We start from the raw sequence: 23166 nt of genomic DNA on the forward strand, positions 1-23166 counted from the left end.
CCAATCAGGATGGGTTTTGTCCCCATAAGACCGGCCCCAAGAGGAGATTTGACCAATCAGGATGAGATCTGGGGCGGGGTGACCCGTCCGGAAATGATTCGTGTGACCCCTCTAACATCTCCTCCCACTAACCTCTACCAATCAGGCCGCCCCGAGAGCAGATTTCACCAAAATAGGGCAGGTTCAGGTAAATGAATGCTTAAGAGGTGACGGTCGAGGTTGGGGGTGTAACGGGGCTAGGAACCAGGGATTGTGTAAATCAAAAACCAAGCAGTGCGGTGCTTATGCTGTTTCTTTTCTAAAAAAAAAAAAAAAAAAAAACTCTCGACAGTTCGACGATGCCTTTCTAGAGGACACGGAGACCCTGGACAGCGTTGCACCAAGCAGCGAAGATGAACCGGGCCCACCTTGTTTTTGCTCAACGCCGATACAAAATGTTGAACAGGACTCCGGGGATGACAGCTATGAGGACTTTAGGAGGAGGCTTGGCATGGAACTGACTGAGCCAGTGCCACGTCGTGAGCGTAAAAAAGTCATGCGGACTATTGTACACGTTGCTGTTTATTCTGTTCTTAATCACTGTCTTAGGGAAAAGCTTTTTGAAGATTGTGAGGGCTGTGTCATAGATGCACCAGGCCAGCGGCACCATGACTGTGTGACTTGGACTTCAGTGGATATAAACTGCAAGCTCCGGGGCCTGTGTGCTGAGCTTTGTTTGGAAAGCTTATTAAACACTGTTATTGCCATAGGTTATGCTATGCAATGTCTGTGCCTAACCCAAGAACATTTAGCACAAGGGGTGACCTTGATAAATGCTGTGCAATTCAGTGGAGACCCTGACCATGTTTTAAAGAAAAAGACCAAACCGGAAGATGTCTGCTTAGAGCATTATATTGACCGTCTGGTCCGCACAAAAAGTTACAGAACCCTGCTTAAGAAAAAGGCTATTTGTAAGAAATCTAAAAGGATTAAGTTAGAAAATGGTGAGGGGCCAAACATGCGATATAAAACTTGGTAGCTGTAAAATTTAAAAAAAAAATCTATTGAAAGAGACTTTGTGACTATCTGTATTTCTGTTAAAAGGTCTCTGGCCCTTAAGGGAGCTTAAAGTTTTTTTTTTTCTTTCTTTTTTTAATGGAGCATCTTGGTTTGTTTTCAAGGAGCTGTATGTCTTAAATAAAAAAAAATTGTCCTGTTATAGTTACCTCTTGGACCAGATCCTGCACTCCACTTAGGACTAGATCGAGAGTTGCCTCTCCCCTTGTGGGTTCCTGTACCAGCTGCTCCAAGAAGCAGTCATTTAAAGTATAGAGAAATTCTGTCTCTGCATTTCATCCTGAGGTGACATGTACCCAGTCAATATGGGGATAATTGAAATCCCCCACGAATATTGAGTTATTTGATTTTCTTAGCCTCTCTAATCTCCCTTAGCATTTCATCATCACTATCACTGTCCTGGTCTGGTGGTCGATAATAGATTCCTATGGTTATATTCTTATTAGAACATGGAATTACTATCCATAGAGATTCTATGGAAAATATGGATTCAATTAAGATTTTTATTTCATTTGATTCTACATTTTCTTTCACAGATAGAGCTACTTCCCCCGGCCCCCTCATGACCTGTTCTGTCCTTCCGATATATTTTGTACCCCGGAATGATTGTGTCCCATTGATTATCCTCACTCCACCAGGTTTCTGTGATGCCTATTATATCAAATTGTGCAAGTGTCTCTTGTGGAGGTTTGACCCATGGAGGATATGATCTGGCTATTGATAATTTATATAAGTCAGTTTTTTCTTCCCTTTACTGGTAATACTAAAAAGGTGAGTTTATTCAAGCATGAGTTGCTGAGATTTCATCCTGCTGGTATCCCCACCAAGCCTGATGCAAAAGAGAATGAGGGAGGTGATCAGATTTGCTTCTTCTCCTTGGTCAGCAGCCATACATCTTCACAAGGAAGCAAGGAGCTTATCTTAAAGAGCACAAAGGACATATATGTGGGGCCTTACTCACTCGCCTCTGCTGGGGTTGGGGAGGTTACTCAAGTCCTATGACTCATTTTCCTCCACCAGCCCCAGTTGCAGCTTGGGTGTGGGGAAGGAGAGAGTGTTGAATACAGAACCCCAGCCATCAGCCTCCCAAGGGGTTACTGGGATGTGGTGATTTTTACCCTTCAGATCCATCACAAGCTGATGCCAAGGGGAGGGTGATGCACTAGCCCAATGATCCTTGTTGATAGCTCTTTTCAGGGCCTTACAGCTCATTCAGTTTCCCCAGAATTCCATCAGCTGAGGAGGAACCCCCTCCCTGATGAGACACTGGCTTCTGACATCTAGGGTATGTCAACATTGCAAAATTAACCAGACTAATAAGCAAAATATATTTACCCGGCTTCATCCATCCATCTGTCACTGATACTTGTGAATTTTTCTTTTCAGTTGTCTCTTTCCTTTTTCTTTTGAGCATTTTTACCCGCTCATGTTTTGACCGTGCTGTAAAGCAAACAACATTCTAATAAAACACATGAAACTGTCTAGTAAACTTTAAAATAAAATAAAAAATATCCATTAGGGTGTTTTTTCTATTTAAAAAAGTCATAGCTTTAAAACAAAATAATCCATTTCAGGCTGTACAACAAACACAGGTTTTGAGTTTATTTCTACCACTTTGAAAACAACCCCCACAAATATTTTTTTTTAAAAAATACATCTCATTTTGCAAAGTAAAAACCCTGTTAATTGGAAACACACCATCACCATCAGTTTGTAGACATATACTTTTTAAAAACCACCTATGTTTTACACACACACACACACATACATACACACACACAGAGTTTAAAACACTGTTTGCAACAAAATACTTTTCAATAAACCCACATGCTTTTAAAAAGACCCCTGGTTGTTCTGTCCCCCGTCCCGCCCCAGCCATGTGTGCTTGGGGTCTTTGGGGTAAAAAACAAACCAAAATGTTAGTTAGTATTAGCTCCCAAATCCCTATTCAACCTATGTAATACCTGAAGTTATTAAGCACAACTCCAGTTAAAAATGGTTTTTCCCTTGGCCTGGTGATGAACTGCAACTTAAAGTTACTGGCTCCATGCTAAACAGATCACACTGCAATAAAGATATGCACCATTATTTACTAAGACAGCATGGCCAAAGAATGGCATTATATAATATATATATTTTTTCAGAGTTAAAAAACCAGGGAACATACCTCCACTTGCAGTCCAGCAGCAATTCAAGAGAGTTTCTGTTGAAAGAGACAGTCTCCAAGCTACCTGAGTTTTTTGTTTTTTTTTTACACCATCCTAACTCTTTTGTTTCAAAACAGTTAGCAGGTTGATTAGATCACCCCTCCCTAGCATTCCCTTTTGTGATCGGGGGTGAGGAATAAGTTTTCTGCACAATTGGGCTCCTTTTCTTTTTTAAGTTCAAATACTTTTTGTTTTTTTTTCCCCCCTGTAGGGCCTTCTTACAGTAACCATTTCAAGTGAGGGGTCCTTTGCAGATATCAATGAATGTCTTGGGGCTTGTTTTTGTTTTTAAAAACATGTTTCTTTCATGCTTAAAGTTTGGTGGGGCGGGGGTGCTTTCTAGAAAAAGTGCCCCGTGGCCTTCAACCAACTCCTGGGCCATATTTAAACTGGCCTATAGCGTTCCACCAACTCCAGGGATTATATTTAAACTGTCCAATAGCATCTGTGAACTCCTGAGGTTTTATTTCATTTCATATTAATCAGAACTCACCATCCTCACCCACCTACCTCCCGTACTATGGGTGCACCCCCATCAAAATTAACCCTATGGAAACAAGGGTGAGTAATCACAGGCACCCTGGCTATTCAGTGAGGGGGGTGGTTAAACCCGTTCAGTTCAACAGAATAAGTCAGCTCTATTGTACTCAACCACATGTCTGAACTATCCCTGTTTGTTTTATTGTAAACACATTTTTAGGATATTTTTCCCCCTCCCACAACATACATTTCAGGTTTTTTTTTTTTTTTTTTTTTTTGCTGTAAATGGGTCTCTCTTACACAAAAGACACAAGAGCTAGGTTCTCACAAACAATTTTTTTTTATTTAAGACATACAGTTCCTTGAAAACAAACCAAGATGCTCCATTAAAAAAAGAAAGGAAAAAAAAAAAAAAAACTTTAAGCTCCCTTAAGGGCCAGAGACCTTTTAACAGAAATACAGATAGTCACAAAGTCTCTTTCAATAGATTTTTTTTTTAAATTTTACAGCTACCAAGTTTTATATCGCATGTTTGGCCCCTCACCATTTTCTAACTTAATCCTTTTAGATTTCTTACAAATAGCCTTTTTCTTAAGCAGGGTTCTGTAACTTTTTGTGCGGACCAGACGGTCAATATAATGCTCTAAGCAGACATCTTCCGGTTTGGTCTTTTTCTTTAAAACATGGTCAGGGTCTCCACTGAATTGCACAGCATTTATCAAGGTCACCCCTTGTGCTAAATGTTCTTGGGTTAGGCACAGACATTGCATAGCATAACCTATGGCAATAACAGTGTTTAATAAGCTTTCCAAACAAAGCTCAGCACACAGGCCCCGGAGCTTGCAGTTTATATCCACTGAAGTCCAAGTCACACAGTCATGGTGCCGCTGGCCTGGTGCATCTATGACACAGCCCTCACAATCTTCAAAAAGCTTTTCCCTAAGACAGTGATTAAGAACAGAATAAACAGCAACGTGTACAATAGTCCGCATGACTTTTTTACGCTCACGACGTGGCACTGGCTCAGTCAGTTCCATGCCAAGCCTCCTCCTAAAGTCCTCATAGCTGTCATCCCCGGAGTCCTGTTCAACATTTTGTATCGGCGTTGAGCAAAAACAAGGTGGGCCCGGTTCATTTTCGCTGCTTGGTGCAACGCTGTCCAGGGTCTCCGCGTCCTCTAGAAAGGCATCTTTGAACTGTCGAGAGTTTTTTTTTTTTTTTTTTTTTAGAAAAGAAACAGCATAAGCACTGCACTGCTTGGTTTTTGATTTACACAATCCCTGGTTCGTAGCCCCGTTACACCCCCAACCTCGACCGTCACCTCTTAAGCATTCATTTACCTGAGCGTTGTCTCTTCCGTTCATCTTGTCCATTAGTGACTTCCCCGAGCTGTGATCACCTTCCTCCTCCAGGGGGGTGGACAACAAGAGGCCATCACGCTCATCGCGGGGTCCCACAAGCGGCTGGGTTTCAGGGTCTGGGGTATCCATCAATGGCTGGGCCAAAGGGCTCCCCTCAATCGCCCCCTCCTCCTCCTCGGAACTGTCGCTGATGTATGCTTTCTCTGTGGTTTGTCGAAGGCCCTCGGGGCTAAAACAAAGTCTGAAGTTCTCACGGGGGTGGTAAAGGAGTCCATGTTTCCACGATTTGTAAAACACGCGCTCTTGGTAAAAGACAGCCTCTTCTGCCCGACGCTGGGACTTATGGGGTGATGGTGCTGCGCTCTGATTGGCAGAGGGGCCACACGCCCCTCTTCCGGGCGGTTCACCCCATCCCAGAACCTGCCCTATTTTGGTCAAATCTGCTCTCGGGGCGGCCTGATTGGTAGAGGTTGGTGGGAGGAGTTGTTAGAGGGGTCACACGAATCATTTCCGGATGGGTCACCCCGCCCCGGAACTCATCCTGATTGGTCAAATCTCCTCTTGGGGCCGGTCCTATAGGGACAAAACCCTGATTGGTAGAGGGTTGGGGTGGAGTCGTTAGAGGGGTCACAAGACCCACTTCCGGACGGGTCACCCCCGCCCCGGAACTCTCCCTGATTGGTCAAATCTCCTCTCTGAGTGGTCCTACAGGGGCAAAACCCATCTTAATTGGTAGAGGGCAGTGGGAGGAGTTGTTAGAGGGGTCACATGACACACCTTGCTTCCGGGCATGTGGCAGCCTTGACCCCGGAAGTAATATCCCCATGGGACGGGACTTCCGGTGGGGGGGCAGGGGTCAAGGGGGGGGCTAAGGGGCGGGGTTGGGGGGTCACACGACACACCTTGCTTCCGGCAGCCTTGACCCCGGAAGTAAAACCCCAGATGGGGGTGGGACTTCCGGGCAAGAGGGTGGGGTCAAGGGGTGGGGTTAGAGTTTGATTGATGGTAGGGCCCCCTTGAGCTGGGGGCGGGGCTAAGGGGTCAAGGGGTGAGGTCAAGGGGTGGGGTTAGGGTTTGATTGACAGTAGGGCCCTTATACTACTATTCCGCACAAAGATGGACTACCAGCTGTCAAGAACACTATCCCCGATAATGTCACGGCTAATCTGGTGGCTGAACTTTGTCCTTACCCATAACTATTTTACATTTGGGACAATGTATACCTTCAAATCAGCGGCACTGCTATGGGTACCCGCATGGCCCCACAGTATGCCAACATTTTTATGGCTGACTTAGAACAACGCTTCCTCAGCTCTCGTCCCCTAACGCCCCTACTCTACTTGCGCTATACTGATGACATCGTCATCATCTGGACCCATGGAAAAGAAGCCCTTGAGGAATTCCACCATGATTTCAACAATTTCCTTCCCACCATCAACCTCAGCCTGGTCTAGTCCACACAAGAGATCCACTTCCTGGACACTACAGTGCTAATAAACGATGATCACATAAACACCACCCTATACCGGAAACCTACTGACCGCTATTCCTATCTACATGCCTCCAGCTTTCACCCTGACCACACCACACGATCCATTGTCTATAGCCAAGCTCTGCGATACAACCGCATTTGCTCCAACCCCTCAGACAGAGACAAACACCTACAAGATCTCTATCAAGCATTCTTACAACTACAATACCCACCTGCGGAAGTGAAGAAACAGATTGATAGAGCCAGAAGAGTTCCCAGAAGTCACCTACTACAGGACAGGCCTAACAAAGAAAATAACAGAACGCCACTAGCCGTCACCTTCAGCCCCCAACTAAAACCCCTCCAATGCATTAAGAATCTACAACCTATCCTGAAGGATGACCCAACACTCTCACAAATCTTGGGAGACAGGCCAGTCCTTGCCTACAGACAGCCCCCCAACCTGAAGCGAATACTCACCAGCAACCACATACCACACAACAGAACCACTAACCCAGGAACCTATCCTTGCAACAAAGCCCGTTGCCAACTATGCCCACATATCTATTCAGGGGACACCATCACAGGGCCTAATAACATCAGCCACACTATCAGAGGCTCGTTCACCTGCACATCCACCAATGTGATATACGCCATCATGTGCCAGCAATGCCCCTCTGCCATGTACATTGGTCAAACTGGACAGTCTCTACGTAAAAGAATAAATGGACACAAATCAGATGTCAAGAATTATAACATTCATAAACCAGTCGGAGAACACTTCAATCTCTCTGGTCACGCGATTACAGACATGAAAGTTGCGATATTACAACAAAAAACTTCAAAACCAGACTCCAGCGAGAAACTGTTGAATTGGAATTCATTTGCAAATTGGATACAGTTAACTTAGGCTTGAATAGAGACTGAGAGTGGCTAAGTCATTATCCAAGGTAACCTATTTCCCCTTGTTTTTTCCTAACCCCCCCTCCCCCGATGTTCTTGTTAAACCCTGGATTTGTGCTGGAAATGGCCCAACTTGATTATCATACACATTGTAAGGAGAGTGATCACTTTAGATAAGCTATTACCAGCAGGAGAGTGGGGTGGGGAGAGAGAAAACCTTTTGTAGTGGTAAACGCCGATTTTTTCATGCTTTGTGTGTATAAAAAGATCTTCTATACTTTCCACGGTATGCATCCGATGAAGTGAGCTGTAGCTCACGAAAGCTTATGCTCAAATAAATTGGTTAGTCTCTAAGGTTCCACAAGTACTCCTTTTCTTTTTAATTCAGGAAGTATACTCTTTGGAGGAGGCTACTTTCTTAGATGAGGAAAGGAATAATCATGTGAATGAGTTGCTAGTGTATCCTTTTCAAGCTCCAATACAAAATCCTTATAGGAAATGCACAGTTTGCCTGCCCAGGCACACATGATAGCATTATAAATGGGACAAAAGCTTTGTGAGTAAGCAAAGGCATCTTTAAAAAAGAAAACATCACTTCACTCCTTTACAGTGAGTCAGTCAAGATATGAGCATAGGACTGAAGTGCTTAAAGATCTTGACTCCTGTAAATATTCTGGGAGGCAGAATCACGTATATAGAGTCCAAAAAACAAAGGGAAAGTGCAAGAAAGCCCACCTATAAATAATTTCTGGTTTTCAGCCAGGGCATATTGCGCAAGGCTTTGTCTGGATCTCTTTATTCCTCTGAGAAAGTATGTGTCAGAACCCACCGGGATTCCCAAAATGAGAGAATCAGCCACCTTTGCCTTCCCCACTCTTCCTGAGTCGAGTAGTCAAAAAATCCACGTGCATGTACTCACACCTCTACACCTTGTTTTAGTTGAAAAGCCATTTTTAGTTCATAAAAATCCCCCCAGAAGTATCTGACAATTTCCCCTCACTAGTTTTAGTCCTGAGCTGCACCAAGCGCAGCACAGGATCTGCCCCATGAACACACAAAGCTGCTCTGAAGAATACAGCTGCAGTCTGCAGAACAAAAAAGATCCTAGCATGAACACTTGCTTTATATTAAGAAACAAATAAGTAAACTTAGGTTACCCAACTGTTCCGATGTAGTATGGCTTTTTACACCTGTGTAAGTCCATTGATTTCAGTGGAGTTACTTCTGATTACTGCTGGGGAAATTCTGTGCCACTGCACGTGTGCAGAATTTATGTCCCCCGGAGATTTCTTTCTGCAGATGACTTTCTGTCAGGGAAGCAAAGGGAAGCTGCAAGAGCAATCACGCACCACTCCCTAGCAGCACAGGTACATCATTTCAGGCACCCAGAGCAGCCGGCAGAGAGATGAATCACAGTGGGGCTAAGAACACCTCAGCCAGTGGCTCCTACCCTGAGCCAGGATCAGCTGCTAGTCCTGCCTAGGCTTGAGCCAGGAGAGGACGGGACTTCCTCCTCCCCTGCAAGGAGTAACTGCGGCTGTGTCAGACCTACCTCCAGAAACCTCCCCCAGCTGCAGGAAGCTCAATATCCTCCCCTGCTTCCTGCCCCCATCACTCCTCAGCTGTGTGGGTAGGGGTCACTGTACGGGGAGCTGCTCCCCCCATCCGCCCAACCCCTGTGCATCTGAACATCCCATACCCAGACACCCCTGCCAAGCCTCATCCCATACACCCAGAATCCCCCTAGCCCTCTGTGACATTATGAGTGTAATATCATACCTCATTGAAAGGTGATGGGGCCAGAAAGAGTTAATTAACTCACAGACTGACCTGACCCATGGCCGAACTTTAAAGACTGGTTAGGAAGATATGTAATTGAATAGAGCTTTGAAACGCAAATCTGCATTGTTAGAGGTAGAAGGGTAAATGTTTGCTCAGGTCTTGTGATGTAAGCAAACAAGTCTTGTCTATTGCTATAGCTTTGATTCAAAGATCAAAAAAGGAATATTAACATTTAGGAAGACACTTGAGTGAAATACTATTATTGTCTATGTCTCTCTGAAGGTTGTGATAACCTGTATCTGAACGGTTTAATGGATAAATTATCCTGTGCTAATTGCCATGAGGTTTGGAAGAAGGAAAGTTAAGCCTATCATCTTCTCAGGAAACCGTAAGCCATAAGGATTGAAATCTCCAGTCACTGACTGGAGTCACCCTGAATATGGACCTTGGACTATAACCTATGGACTATTTCTAAAAGGACTTTTGGCAACTACAAGCTGAGCTCTGCTATGTATCTGAACCTCAAGAATTGAATTCAAGTCTGTATGTGTATTGATCTTTTAACCAACACTCTCTCTTTTTTCTTTTTTAATAAATTTTAGTTTAGTTAATAAGAATTGACTTTAAGTGTATATTTTGGGTAAGATCTGAGTTATCAATTGACCTGGGTCTGGGGCTTGGTCCTTTGGGATCAGGAGAACCTTTTCTTTTATATGATGAAATAAGATTTTCAAAATTTATCATCATATGTTTGACATGTGTGTCTGGATGGAGGCCTGGGGCTGGGTACTTTAAGGAAACTGCATTATTTGGACTTCTCAGTAACCAGCGAGGTACTATAGAAGCTGTTTTGTGCTGGCATGGTAAATCTAAGTATCGGAATATCCACCAGCGTTTGGGGTTTGTCTGCCCTGTTCTGTTTGCAGTTCACCCTGATTGAGTGACCTTAGCTGGCTCCCACAGGCAGCACCGTCACACCCTCCATACCCAAACCCCACCCCACTGAAACTCAACCCCTGCATCTGAAGCTCCCCTGCACCCAGACCCCCTGCCTCCAGACCCCGACCCCTGCACCCAGACTACTCCCTACTGAGCTCCCTGCACTCAAACCCCCAACCTGATGCCCCACCCCCTGCACCACCCTTAGCCCCCACATCCAGACCCCAATCCCACCAAGCCCCACTCCCCCAGCACCCAGATCCCCCCCACACTGAGGCCTCCCACACCCAGACCCCTCCGCTGAGCCCCAGCTACCTTCACCTGGAAGCCCCTATAGAATCCCATTGCCCCTGCACCTGGAACCCGCCCCCACAATGAGCCTCTGTGCATCCAGATCCCCCCACACCTGGAACTCCCACTGAGTTGCCTGCACCCAGATCGTCCCGCACAGAATCCTTTCACCCCACACCTGGATCCCCCCACACTGAGCCCCTCCACACTTGGATCCTGCCTGGTTGAGGCTGTCTGCCCCATACCTGGTGCACCTGTCCCAGAGGGACATTGGCCCCAGGGTGTGTCTGGGGCATGCCCAGGCTTTGTGCTGTGTCATGGTCGGGTGCAGCCTCACTGCTGAGTCCATGTCCAAGGGGTCGGGGGGCTGCAGGGTGATCTCCCACCTTCTTGCACCAATGGCCTGTACTCCCCACCGCAATGCTGGCGCCTCTGCATTTATTTATTGACACTTGCAGAATTTTAAAATATTGTGTGCAGAAATTTTAGTTTTTTGGTGTAGAATACCCTCAGGAGTATCTGTTGTATACTAGTGAAGATTAAAAACCTTAAAAGATTAAGTCCTCAAGCCTGGGTGGTATTCCTCCAAGAGTTCTGAAGGAATTTATCAATGAAGTGGCTGAGCTGCGAACAAAAGTATGTGTTCTCACATTAAAATCAGCTATTATGCTATTAGTGAAGTGAATGCCCACATCCTTTTTTACTTCGTGAGCATAGTAGGAGAGAGGTGTACCCAGAGATTTCTTTTAGAGGGGCTTGATTAATCCTACAAATTTGTCTTATGCTGTGTGATCTTTTACATATCTGTATGCATCCAGTTTCAGGACTGGAGCCTGAGAAAATAATTTAGCTTTACATAAGGCATGTGTTCACATGTCAGTTGTCAATGTTTTGCAATTTTACATTATCAGAGTGGATCATCCTTGATCAAAGTTCAGTGGAAGAGAAAAAACAGCAGTGGGGGAAATGGTAATACAGTTTGCTGTAAGAGAGTAAAAAAAAAAAAAAAAAAAAGCAGCCTTTCCCCCCTTCATGTTGTATAAAGAAGGCCTGAAAACTCATCTTTTTACTTTTTTTTAAAAAAATCAGATTTTTTTTAAAAGTTAAAAGTTCAGATCTTTCCTATCCTGCAGGAGTGTAGATGGCTGAAGAACCAGTAGGATTAGGATATAAAATTACCAAAGTAGTGAAACCAGATTAACTTGATAGGGAAGTTTTTATTTAGACTGTTTAAAACTCTGGGATGTTAACAAAAAACCCTCCCCGTTAAGGTTCGATTATATGTATCAGAGGCCCTCAAAGATTTCTGCAGCAAGGGCATGGAAGGCCAGCCTTGCCATTCCTGATAGTTCTGAGATGTAACTTTTTGTTGTGTTTTAAGAGTCTGAAAAAATATTTAAAGTAGTCCCTCTTTAAATCATAAAGCAGCAATAGAAGTACATCGAAGATACAGCCTTTCCTATCCATCCACACAGCTAGAACACTCATCATATTGTGTCTCAGTGACTGCAACATCTTTCTCTCTGGCTTTGACAAATGCAATCTTTCCCTGCTTATACCCATTCAGAATGCTGCTGCAAAGATCATCCTCCCAACATGTTCCTTTGACCACATCACATCTCTTTTGCATCTCTCCAATGGCTCCCCTTCTCTATCCTATCAAACATAAAATGCTTGACTTCATTTTCAAGGCCCTTCATGACCTATCCCCATCCCACCTGTGATCTCTCATTCACTATCAAGATATCTACTCCCACCTCCAGCCAGTGATTTCAGCCTTCATGCCACATTTCAGGAAATCTTGTTATTATAGAAAGCCACACCTTCTAATCCATTTATGCTTCAACAGTTAGTTTATATAATAAACAATTTCAAGTGTTATTATACAACTGACAGGGCTTGGACCCATGTTTCAGAAAACCTTGTTAGATATGCCAAAATACTGCAAACTTGGAAAAATTTATTTGAATCCAAACTTGCAACTCTACTTCATAATTAATTGCGTCACAAAGTTCGAAGCTTTACCGGCTCTTATGCTCCTCAAAGAACTCTTGCCATTCTTTATGGAAGGGCCCTATCAGAACTCTAGCTAGGGTTGTTTAAAGTTAACCATATTTGAGAAGATAGTTTTCATTCTCCCAGCCACAGATATCGGAAGAGTTAAAAGCCTACATTCAGCCTCAAGAAGCAGTTATAAATACATCAGAGACTGAAAGAAAGTCACAGATAGATACTGATTTACAAAATAACCCATATAAGTGGTAGTTGAGGTCCATGTTTTGCCTTCTTATATCCTGTTTAGGGTGTTCTGCTGGAAAAATATAGATGGCACAATAGGCCATGAATAATATTTTTGTAATTTGTCTGTTTGTTTCTGTAGCGGTACAGAAAGCGGTAAGGAATATTAAATATAAATTAACTTAATATACACATCAAATGATCAAATTCCTTAGACACACATGCTAGGCCTTTAGATTGTAAGCTCTTTGGTCCAGAGACTATCATTTCTCTATATGCAGCATCTAATGGAGTCTTTACCTGGTTGACTCTAGCAACTACTGCAATATGTGTTAATACTACACCTTTGCACAATAACCATCAGCTTTCACTCATTTTTGTTCTGACATCAGATAGGAAAACAACTTTCACAAAAATATTGCGCGCGCACACACACACGATAGGCTCTTTTAGGAATGCCTCAGCCAGTGAGTTTTTGTAAGGCATGCAACAACTCACTTGCGTGCCTTAGGCAGTCCAAAATGGCATCCTCCATGCAGCATGACCATGCACGTTCTACAAAATGGCATCCTCCATGGGAGACAGAAAGAATTATCTCATGGGCCAGATCTGGCCCACGGGGCCACCAGTTGGACAACACACAACTGGTCAAGAACGCAATGCATGCCTTGTATAGTCAGTCGCATGCCGTCTGTGTAAGGCCCAATACTCGTATCATATATGTTGGCATAACTATTGGCTCAGGTACCATTATTCCAGATGTATATCTGTGCAAATAAGAGCAGAATAAAGCGTTTTAATGTAGTAGGTTGTTTTTTCAGCAGTTGTGTAGTTATATTAGTGCTATTAATGGTGAAAAACTAGACTCTGGCATTTTTCCACAATGTCTTATTAGTATTGTGGTAACCCCAGTTATGGATCAGGGCCATACTGTGCTAGACATGATACAAACACATAACAAAACAAAAAAAAACAGAGGCTGTCCCAAACTTGGATTGTAGCCTCTTCCCAAAGTGGCTATAATCCAAGTCATTTCACGTGCTCTATTCATAGCAGGTTTAAAAGTAGTAAAAATCCTCACTTTCAGTCTGGATTAGAGCTCCCATTATTGATTGTGTGATGCAGCTGTACTGTTGAGAAGAACTGCCAGTAAGAAAATTCCTCATCTAGACAAGACCCCAGGAAGTCACCCTAAACAAAGAGGACAAGCCTCTGTTCCAGGTGTTATGATGTCCCAGGCAATTTGTCAGAGCCCCTAAATAAGACTTTAATTTTGGTAACATTTTACTCTATATTTCTGTTAACAAGATCATCCGGGACCTGCAAACTTGGATCTAAACTTATCCAGCACAGTCACAAAACTACTAGCTAGCCAGAAGCCGTTTGTACAGCACCTAGCACAAGCTAATCTTGATGGGCCTCTAGGCACTAATGCAATACAAATACAATACTCTGAGAGTTCAATCCTGCATACCCTTAAACCACACAAGTAGTCCCATTAGTTTCAATCAGATTTACTCATTGACTAAATATTGCTGAAGTGAATTATGATTGTAGGACTGACAGCCTAGTTCTTAGAGGTTTAGTTTGAATTCAAGATATTTAACCGGTATTCAAGCTATTTTTTAAATTCCTGTATGTAGTTACACACTGAAACTTTGTATATACTGTATAGATGACTCAGAGAACCTGCTGGGCAAAGCAATTATAACAAATCTTAGTTTATTTTTCTTATCCCTATCTAAAGAAAAGGTTCTCTTTGTGCAAATAAGATTAACGTAATATAATATTAAGAGTACACTTAATCAATGGTAAACAATATGTGATTAAAATAACATCTCTGATAAAATTTAAGCACTCAGAGTTCCACTGAGCCAATGGAAGATCTGGGAACAGAACCCAGGATTCCCAACCATTAGACCTACAAAGCTCTGCTTCTTACAAAGCAGAAAGTCTGATTTTAGGCCCTGAGCCCACAAACAATGATGCATGTGAGTAACTTTACTAATGAGTAGTCCCATCTTCTGTTGCACCATCTAATTAAAACATAAAATCCTGAAAATTAAAGCAAGCCTTGTTTTAATATTTGCATCAACCACTGTATGATAATATCTCACAATCAAAGTGATTGTCCAGGTCATCTGGCTTTTCACACAATGGAACTGGTCATGTGAGTAAAGTTGTTCACATGCTTAAGCGTTTGCAGCATCAAAGACTTTGGCCTTTTCTACACACAAGGGTTTGTACCAATTTAACTACATTGGACCAATTTATGAAAGGATGTGATGAAAGGATGATGTTGACCTTGGCACAAGCATAGTTTTATTGGCTTCAGAAGAAAGAGAAGATAATCTGGGTAGTGACATGCCTACTGTTTTATCCCTCACCAATATCTGTCCGTTATGATACGGGGCAGAAGATTAACCTCTACTTTAGTGCCCAAGAAGAGGAGTTCTTAATGCTTGATCCTCAGCTGATGTAAGTCAGCACAGCTCCATTGATTTCATGAGGGTTGTGCTGAATCTTGTGCCCGCTCAGGAACTAGCGCACACTGAAGTATTATGTACTGAGAACCTGAGGGCAATTTCTAGTAAGCAGACATTTTGGGGGGACAAGCAATGGCTAGGATACCTGTAGAAAACACACAGCAAGGTAATCCAGCGTGCAGTCTCTAATTATGCATCACTTGCTATCACACCCTGAAGTTAGTTTTACTGTTGCCTTTAGAAACGTAGGAAGAGAGACTGACAATATGTTCTTATGTTGGTTTGAAGTAGTGTTCGCTGTCCACATTTACTGCCCATAGCATTCCAATCTATCAAATACTGGTATTGTTAATCTGGAACATATGGACATTATGTTTCTTCATCTGTCTTTATGATTTAGCAATTGGAGACAAGGGAAGAGATCTAGCAGCAGGTGAACTAGTCAGCTCTCTACAGACCACAGGCAAGTGCTCTACAGCAGCGGTTCTCAACCAGGGATCTGCGGTGCCTTGGGGTTCCGCGAGCCCTTTCAGGGAGGCCACGGAGCCCCGCGGCTGAAACCCGGTGCCCCGAGCCCCAGCGCCCCCCACGCTGAAGCTGGAAGCCGCACTGGGAGCTGCCCCTGCCCATACACACCCTAGCTACCCCCTGCCTGCACCCTGAGTGACTCCCCTGCCTGCACACAGCCCCTAGCTACCCCCTCCCTGGACCCTGAGTGACTCCCCTCATTTCACACAGCCCCTAGCTACTCCCTCCCTGCACCCTAAGCGGTTTTCAAACTTTTTGAACTGAGTCCCCCCCTTTGAGTTATATTTTTTGGTTGCATCCCTCCACAGCCCAGACAGATTGGGTGGCCTCCTGAGTGAGTCAGGGGGTGAAAGTGGCGCTCCCTCCTTGGACTCTGCTGTGCGGAGCTGGCTCCAGCCCCATCAGGCCTTGCCCCCCAAATAGAAGTAAAACTATGCCTATGCCCAAGGGTCCCTCCCAGCCCAGAGCCCCAAGTTCCCTCCCCACCTCTGCTGGGCCCTGGCATTTTTATAGCACATTGAGGGGGCCTTAGAAAGAAAAAGGTTGAGAACCCCTGCTCTACAGGCCACAACAGATCGCTGGTGCCTCCCCATACTTGGGGAGGGGATGGGGGCACAAACTAAAGGGGAGGACATGTGACCACCCCACATATCTCCCCTGCCCAGCAACCCCTCCCACCCTGCACCCAGGGCCACAGCACTCTCCCCACCCCATGTTACCTGCAGGGAGGGAGAGGGGCTCTGTCCATCTCTCCCTGCACCTCCCCCCGAGCATGTTTGGCTGCTCTCCCTGGCAGCCGGATGGGGAGCGGGATGGAGCCACTTCTGCCTGAGAGAGCCTGGCTGGGAGGGAGAGCTCTCTGAGGCAGAAGTGGTGCCATCCCGCTTTCCCTCCCACCCCTGTCCTGGCTGCCAGCTGAGCAGCACAGCATGCCACGGGAGAGGCGCAGGGAGAGAAGGACAGAGCCCCTCTCTCTTCCCACCCCCAGTAGGCCAATCTGGGGGGGTCACTTGACCCCCCCGATGCCCTCCCCTACGCATCACCTCTGTTTGAAAATCCACTGCTTTAATCTAGTTATGATCAAGCCTTTGGCCTGGTGCAAATACTCCTGTTGATTTCTACAGAGACAAGTCAGAGAGACAGACATCTGTGGAAGATCTTCACAGACATGTTGCAAATGTCCTGGAGAGTAACTGAACAAAATGAAGATTTTGCCAGCCCAGTAACCCAGCACAAAGATATGGAAGGAAACTAATCCACTATTAATGCCATACTTAACTTTTCGCAATATTAGGTTTCCACTGCAATTTTGACAGTGGGAGCCCCGGATGCCCTGGGGCTGAGAGCAGGAGCCCCTACTGTCAGCTGCAGGCAGCCGCTGTCAGCCTGGGTGGCCAACAGCAGGAGCTGTTGCGTTCCCACTGTCAGCCCTGGGCCCCTGCTCTCAGCCCTGAGCGGCTGATAGCAGGGGCTCCCACTCTCAGCCCCAGTTGGACAGTGTCAGCCTTGGGCGGCCGACAGCGTGAGCCCTGCTCTCAGCCCTGTGTTCCCACTGTCAGCCCCAAGTCCCTGCTCTGAGCCCTGGGCAGCTGACAGCAGAAAAGTAATAATGGACTTTATTACTGCAAATAATAAGGTTCAATATTACTTTTCTGCAATTTTCCATAGTTTGTTTGCAACTCGGCTGCAATTTTTTGATAATCATCCTGCAATTCAAGTAGGACCTTACCCACTATTCAAAATCCACACAGCCAAACAGATACGTTTAGCGGTCTACACCCTAATAAATCATAAAGAGATACTCAAGGTGAAATGAGATGAGAAACATATAGAAATGCTGGCTGACAACAAAAATAGCTGTGATCTGATTTCTGGAAATACCTTTAACTTCTTCATTGCATAACTGAAAAGTTAAGGATTCTTTCCACCCTAATAAGATACTGCTCTACTCATAAGAGCTCTTAAGTACCATAGTTTCTCACAAAACTGGGTGATTGGGCAACAAAGTGGCAGATGAAATTCAATGTTGATAAATGCAAAGTAATCCAGATTGGAAACATAATCCCAACTATACACATAAAACGATGGGGTCTAAATTAGCTGTTACCACTCAAGAAAAAGATCTTGCAGTCACTGTGGATAGTTCTCTGAAAATATCCACTCAATGTGCCGCGGCCGTCAAAAAAGTGAACAGAATGTTGAGGATCATTAAGACAGGGACAGATAACAAGACAGAAAATATAGTATTGTCTCTATATAAATCCATGTTTCACCCACATCTTGAATACTGCGTGCAGATGTGATCGCCCCATCTCAGAAAAGATATATTGGAATTGAAAAAGGTTCAGAAAAGGGCAACAAAAATGATTAGGAGCATGGAACAGCTTCCGTATGAGGAGAGATTAATAAGACTGGGACTTTTCAGGTTGGAAAAGAGATGACTAAGGGGGGATATGATAGAGGTCTATAAAATCATGACTGGTGTGGAGAAAGTAAGGAAGTGTTATTTACTCCTTCTCATAACATAAGAACTAGTGGGTCACCAAATTAAATTAATAGGCAGCAGGTTTAAAACAAACAAAAGGAAGTATTTCTTCACACAACGCACAGTCAACCTGTGGAACTCCTTGCCAGAGTATATTGTGAAGGCCAAGACTACAACAGGGTTCAGAAAAGAACTAGATAAATTCATGGAAGATAGGTCCATAAATGGCTATTACCCAGGATCGAAAGGGATGGTTTCCCTAGCCTCTGTTTGCCAGAAGCTGGGAATAGGCAACAGGGGATGGATCACTTGGTGATTACCTGTTCTGTTCATTCCCTTTGGAGTACCTGGTATTGGCCACTGTTGGAAGACAGAATGCTGGGTTCGATGGACCTTTGGTCTGACTCAGTATGGCTGTTCTTACATTCACAGACACCCTATGTAAAATCCTGGCCCCAGGAAGTCAATGGGAGTATTACTGGGTTTCACTGCGAGTCCCTATACAGTAATACAGTTTTCTGACCACACAAGCCACTAAACAATACACTACACTCAAATATATAGGAATTTGACGTAAGTACTAGAAGTTCAGTTGTTTCTTTTATGTATACAGAGTGTAGAGATATTAGACCAAGTTTTCTGTTATTAACGGGGCATGGCTCCATTGACTTCAGTAGAGCTATACAAGTTTGAAATAGAATTTGGCTAGTTTTAAGACCAGAATACTGCATGATTTTGTTACGACTGCTTCTCTGTATGGAAGAACAAAGTCAGAAGAATAAAGTAATAAAACAGATTGCTGCCTCAGCCGTTTTGGGATTGCAGTAATACTTCTGTGGCTTTCTAAATTCAAAATGGTGCCAACATATTGGCAGAGAGCCCTAAAATGGTGCAAAGAATACCCAGGGAGTCACAGATATTTACAAATGCATTTCTCTACCTCTACATGAGAACTGTGACAAAGCAAATGCAATATATTTACAGCATTGTTTTACCACTGTCTGCGGGATTGCCGAATAGTTGAGAAATATTAGAAGCAGCTGCTGTAATGCTCCAGCAGGATGAGATGTGCTGCAGAGGTTGGGCCCACACAGTGTCAGCTTGGCATAGATCAATCGACATCACACGTAAATGCTAGAGAGAAATAAAAAATGTGACAAAGTCAGACCAGACAGCTATAAGAGTTGTGGAAGTCAAGCATATCAGTCCTAGAATGGTGCAGGCCCTTTTCCTATTAACGGAAAATAGGTTATCTTAGGTCAGCGAGCTGCAACTGAGTCCAATTAAGAGCTGCCTGTGACCTTTAAACCCCCCTCACTACCTGGCAACAGGGAGGAGAGATGAGACACAAGTGGCAGTAGGGAAAAAAGGCTCCTCTTCTCCGTATAGGGGAAGCTACTAAGCACACTGCCTGGGGAAGGACTGGCATCCAGAAGCTAGCATAACAAAGCAACACCCTACAGAGGGGCTAGGGAGAAGACTATTTTCCTTTCTGTGTTATGAATTTGTTTCTTTTGTTTGGTTGACGAGTACTGCTTGAGCCTACCCTGAGGCCCACCTTGTAAATATTGAAAAATAAATACAAGGGAGAAATAGAAAAAAAATTTCTGGAGTGGGACTGATTGACTCCAGGCCCTCCCGCTGCTAGAGGAAGAAATGCTGGACCCAGTGAGGTAAAGGAAGTGCAGTGCCACAAGAACAAATTTGCTTCAAATGCCAAGATGCAGTTCTCAGTCTGAGTTTCCAATAGAGGGCTCAGACAGGCATGAGACAGCCTGTCTTGTATTGCAAGGGGCATACCCCTCAGCTGTTCTTAATCTTGCCCTAAACGGAGGGGGTTTGGGTAAAGCCAAGAGCCAAATACAGTATTGCCAACTCCAAGCGTTCAAAAATCATGAGTCAGGCCCCAGAAAGTCATGCTTTAAAAAATCATTACATTTTAAAAACAGACTTTAAGTTCTCTTTACTTGGCTTCTGGTTTGAGCCTGTAGGGTTCACATTTTCAAGCTTCTTTACCCACAGCCATTAGAGCTGAAAGCTACTTTTCTTTAAATGGTTAAAGTTCTCACATGATCCCAGACTCCACGAGCTGGAGCATTAAGAAAACATACACCAGATGTTGCAAGAATTGGCAGCACAGCAAGAACCACCATTTAATATGCTGATACTGTTTGCATGATCCCAAGATGGTAGAGGAAAGGAGCCAACTCCGAGTTACCTCCTGTTCCAATTACATCACTGATGGGACAGCCTAGCTGCCCTGTAAACTGCAGGACTGTACAGTGTCCCAAGTGTCTGTGTACTTAGTGCTGACCCTTCAGTTGGTTTTATAAATTTTTATTAGAGTATCCACAATTAGGTAGTTATGGGTGTATTGTTTTGAATGGATCTTCAGATACTTGAGTGCTTCATAAATGAGCTCTATTGCTGAAAATATACATATATTGGGTTATGTAATGATAGCATTTTTGTTTCCAACATAGCTTTTGTGACTTTATTCACTAATAAATAACCATAAAAGTGCTGGGTTTTTTTAATTCACAAGTAGCCGCTTCTGACCAGCTATATTAATGGCAATGGGTTGGAATATGCCAGAGTGACATTTCCACTAGATGCAGGCTGTATTCCTTGAAGGAGATTTTCTTGCCAGTTCTCTCCACCCATAGTTCTCTTATGAAAAAATATACTATTTAACGATTATAAGTCTTTCATTTTCTATTGCTTGAAATTTTTTACTCCATACACTACCTCAGAAATGTAAAATACTGTTTAGGGGTGTTATGAGCAAGGCATATCCCTTTCTTAGCTGCTATGATGGCCCCTGACGGAGATGCAAACCTCTTGCATGATAGGAGACGTCACTCATGCACAGCACCTTTTCTAAACATCTTCTGCACATATTTAATGAGCATCAGCTCAGTTAGACTAATACTGACTTGCTGCTTCCCAGATCACTATTTCTCAATAACCAGTCCGTGGACCAGCACCAGTCCCTGAGATCTCCCTGACACAATTTAGGAAGGCAACAAGCTGGTCTCAGATTTTAAAAGGTTGAGAAACACTGCCCTAGAGGACCATACAAGGAACTACTTTTCAGAGTTCAATACAGCCAGGCAGACGGAGCCCGATTATTCACTTTCCTACTAAGTGAATGGAATTAAAACTGGTGTTATGGTGCAGACAACCAGATACACAGTAACTACAGTCTCCAACGTCAAAGGACATTCACTTATTCTTTTTGTATTGTTTGTGTGTTTCAGTGGAGGGTTGTAAGGATTCATTTTTGTCGAGTACCACCATCACAATGGTCCCTTCTGGCCTCGGAAACTACAAACTATATCTGTTACAGATAATAAGGTTTAACCAGCAAGAGAGAAATAACAGAGGAAGCACTGACAAGAGGAGTGAGCATTAGGCTGAAAGTCATGGGTTTGTAGTTCATGGCTGCCCTGCACCCTGTGCAGTCATAAACAGGCCTTTATTGTTATTTCCACTGGGACCTCTAGGTGCTACCATAATCAGGAGTTCAGACCACATTGTGCCATTATTACATACATTTCTAATAAAAAAAAAAAGATGATACCAGCCCCCCAGGAGTTTACAGGGTGTGGTAGAGGTAGGACCACTCCTGGCTTCCTGTTTTCCACTCCCCCCCCCACCCGGCCCCTATCAATTATATTGTGCCCCCACATAATAAAATACATGTAACCCTTCTGCCCGTCAGAGTTGGCAGCAACAAGGTCTGGGTTCAGTATCTAGGGGTTCCGTTTCAATAACACAATGCAAAACTGGCTGGAACCCCCACCCAGTAACCTGGGACAATTACATACCATCCCCCTGGGCGCCTCTAAGAAGCAATACTTCCCCTCTCGCAAGCACAGAGTCTGAGTGTAGCAAAAGCCTTTTAATAAAGGAGGAAAACATTGCAGCATTATGTGGGGGAAACACCACAAACATGATTCATAACACCAACCATGAGCAAAAGACCCACCACAAGTAAGTTTGGCAGTTTCCTTTTCCCCTCAGGGTCTTAAGTCCAGCAACGCAACATTCATCCTCCCTCCCCCTCCAGTTTCTGTCCTTGATCAATTCAGCCCCCCCAGAGTTCAGAAGTTCATCTGCAGAGTTTACCTCCCAGCCTGGGTGGAAGTGGAAGGCGGTATGGGTGAAGCATCTTATATGCTCCGCTGCTTGACAGCCAAGTGCCATGCCTCTCCATGGGGTTCTGCTGCAGTCTTCACCACCAGCCACACCTCTCAATCAGCTGCCCTGCTATCCACTCCACTCCGCTAGATGTCCTGCTGTCTGCTCACAAACTTGTCTTCAGGCCCCCCCGCCCTGCTTAACACAGCTCTCAGCACTTCAGCTCTCAGTGATTTTTAGCTGGTAGTAGGAGAGAGCCTCAGTGCTGGTACACCACTAGCCCAAAGTAGGTCTAATGCTTAGACCTAGCTGTCACTGATTTCAGCTCTGCAGCAGGTAACAAGACTCCTAATGGAGCCAAAATTAGCTCTGTTAGTAGCATTTCAGGCCCTCAGAAGGGGACCACATAAATATCCCCAACCTCTCTTAATTCACTGGGTTTTGGAACCCATGTCCCTTGCCTAGCAAGTGCTACTTAGTTGAGGGCGAGTCCCTTCATCATAAAATGCCAAGTACAGTTCTACTGTCCTTGATTCACATAAGCAGGATAACAACCCTTTATTACTCCTGCCCCAACAACAGAGAGACTGGGGATCCCACAGCAGCCAAAGTGACTATTTGGACAAGCAGTCCATCAAGTTATGCAGGCTGGGTGTGCCCATGCAAACAAGAGTGCCCATGGAAACGAGATCAGCTGCTGAAGTCCTTTTCCACAGCTTACCAGCAGATGTCAGGGTAGAGCTCATTCTGACTCTGCTTACATCCACACAAGATGGACTTTTAGAGGGGAAAAAAA

The 23166-nt window shown here is 44.3% G+C and overlaps 1 protein-coding gene and 1 long non-coding RNA gene across 2 annotated transcripts; both read right to left on the bottom strand.

Moving 5' to 3' along the window:
• Positions 1-2389: 2389 nt before the first annotated feature.
• Positions 2390-3356, bottom strand: LOC122462001. Its single transcript, XR_006284320.1, has 3 exons — positions 3224-3356; positions 3021-3120; positions 2390-2496 (listed from the first exon to the last, which is right to left on the bottom strand). It is a non-coding gene; the product is annotated as an uncharacterized LOC122462001 (long non-coding RNA).
• Positions 3357-4251: 895 nt separating this feature from the next.
• Positions 4252-5598, bottom strand: LOC119565807. The gene is made up of 2 exons (XM_037895488.2): positions 5084-5598; positions 4252-4939 (listed from the first exon to the last, which is right to left on the bottom strand). Exons 1-2 carry the CDS (start codon positions 5231-5233, stop codon positions 4253-4255), a joined length of 837 nt encoding a protein of 278 aa, XP_037751416.2. The 5' UTR covers positions 5234-5598; the 3' UTR covers position 4252.
• Between the last annotated feature and the right edge of the window lie 17568 nt (positions 5599-23166).

The sequence above is a fragment of the Chelonia mydas genome, chromosome 1 (genome assembly GCF_015237465.2).
Source record: "Chelonia mydas isolate rCheMyd1 chromosome 1, rCheMyd1.pri.v2, whole genome shotgun sequence".
NCBI classification, from domain to species: domain Eukaryota; kingdom Metazoa; phylum Chordata; order Testudines; family Cheloniidae; genus Chelonia; species Chelonia mydas.

Excerpts from the sequence above, each read along its gene's own strand:
- LOC119565807 (XM_037895488.2), bottom strand. The coding sequence starts at position 5,233 with ATGGATACCCCAGACCCTGAAACCCAGCCGCTTGTGGGACCCCGCGAT. Across the intron at positions 4,940-5,083 it reads ACGGAAGAGACAACGCTCAG|TTCAAAGATGCCTTTCTAGA; the intron begins GTAAATGAATGC and ends AACTCTCGACAG.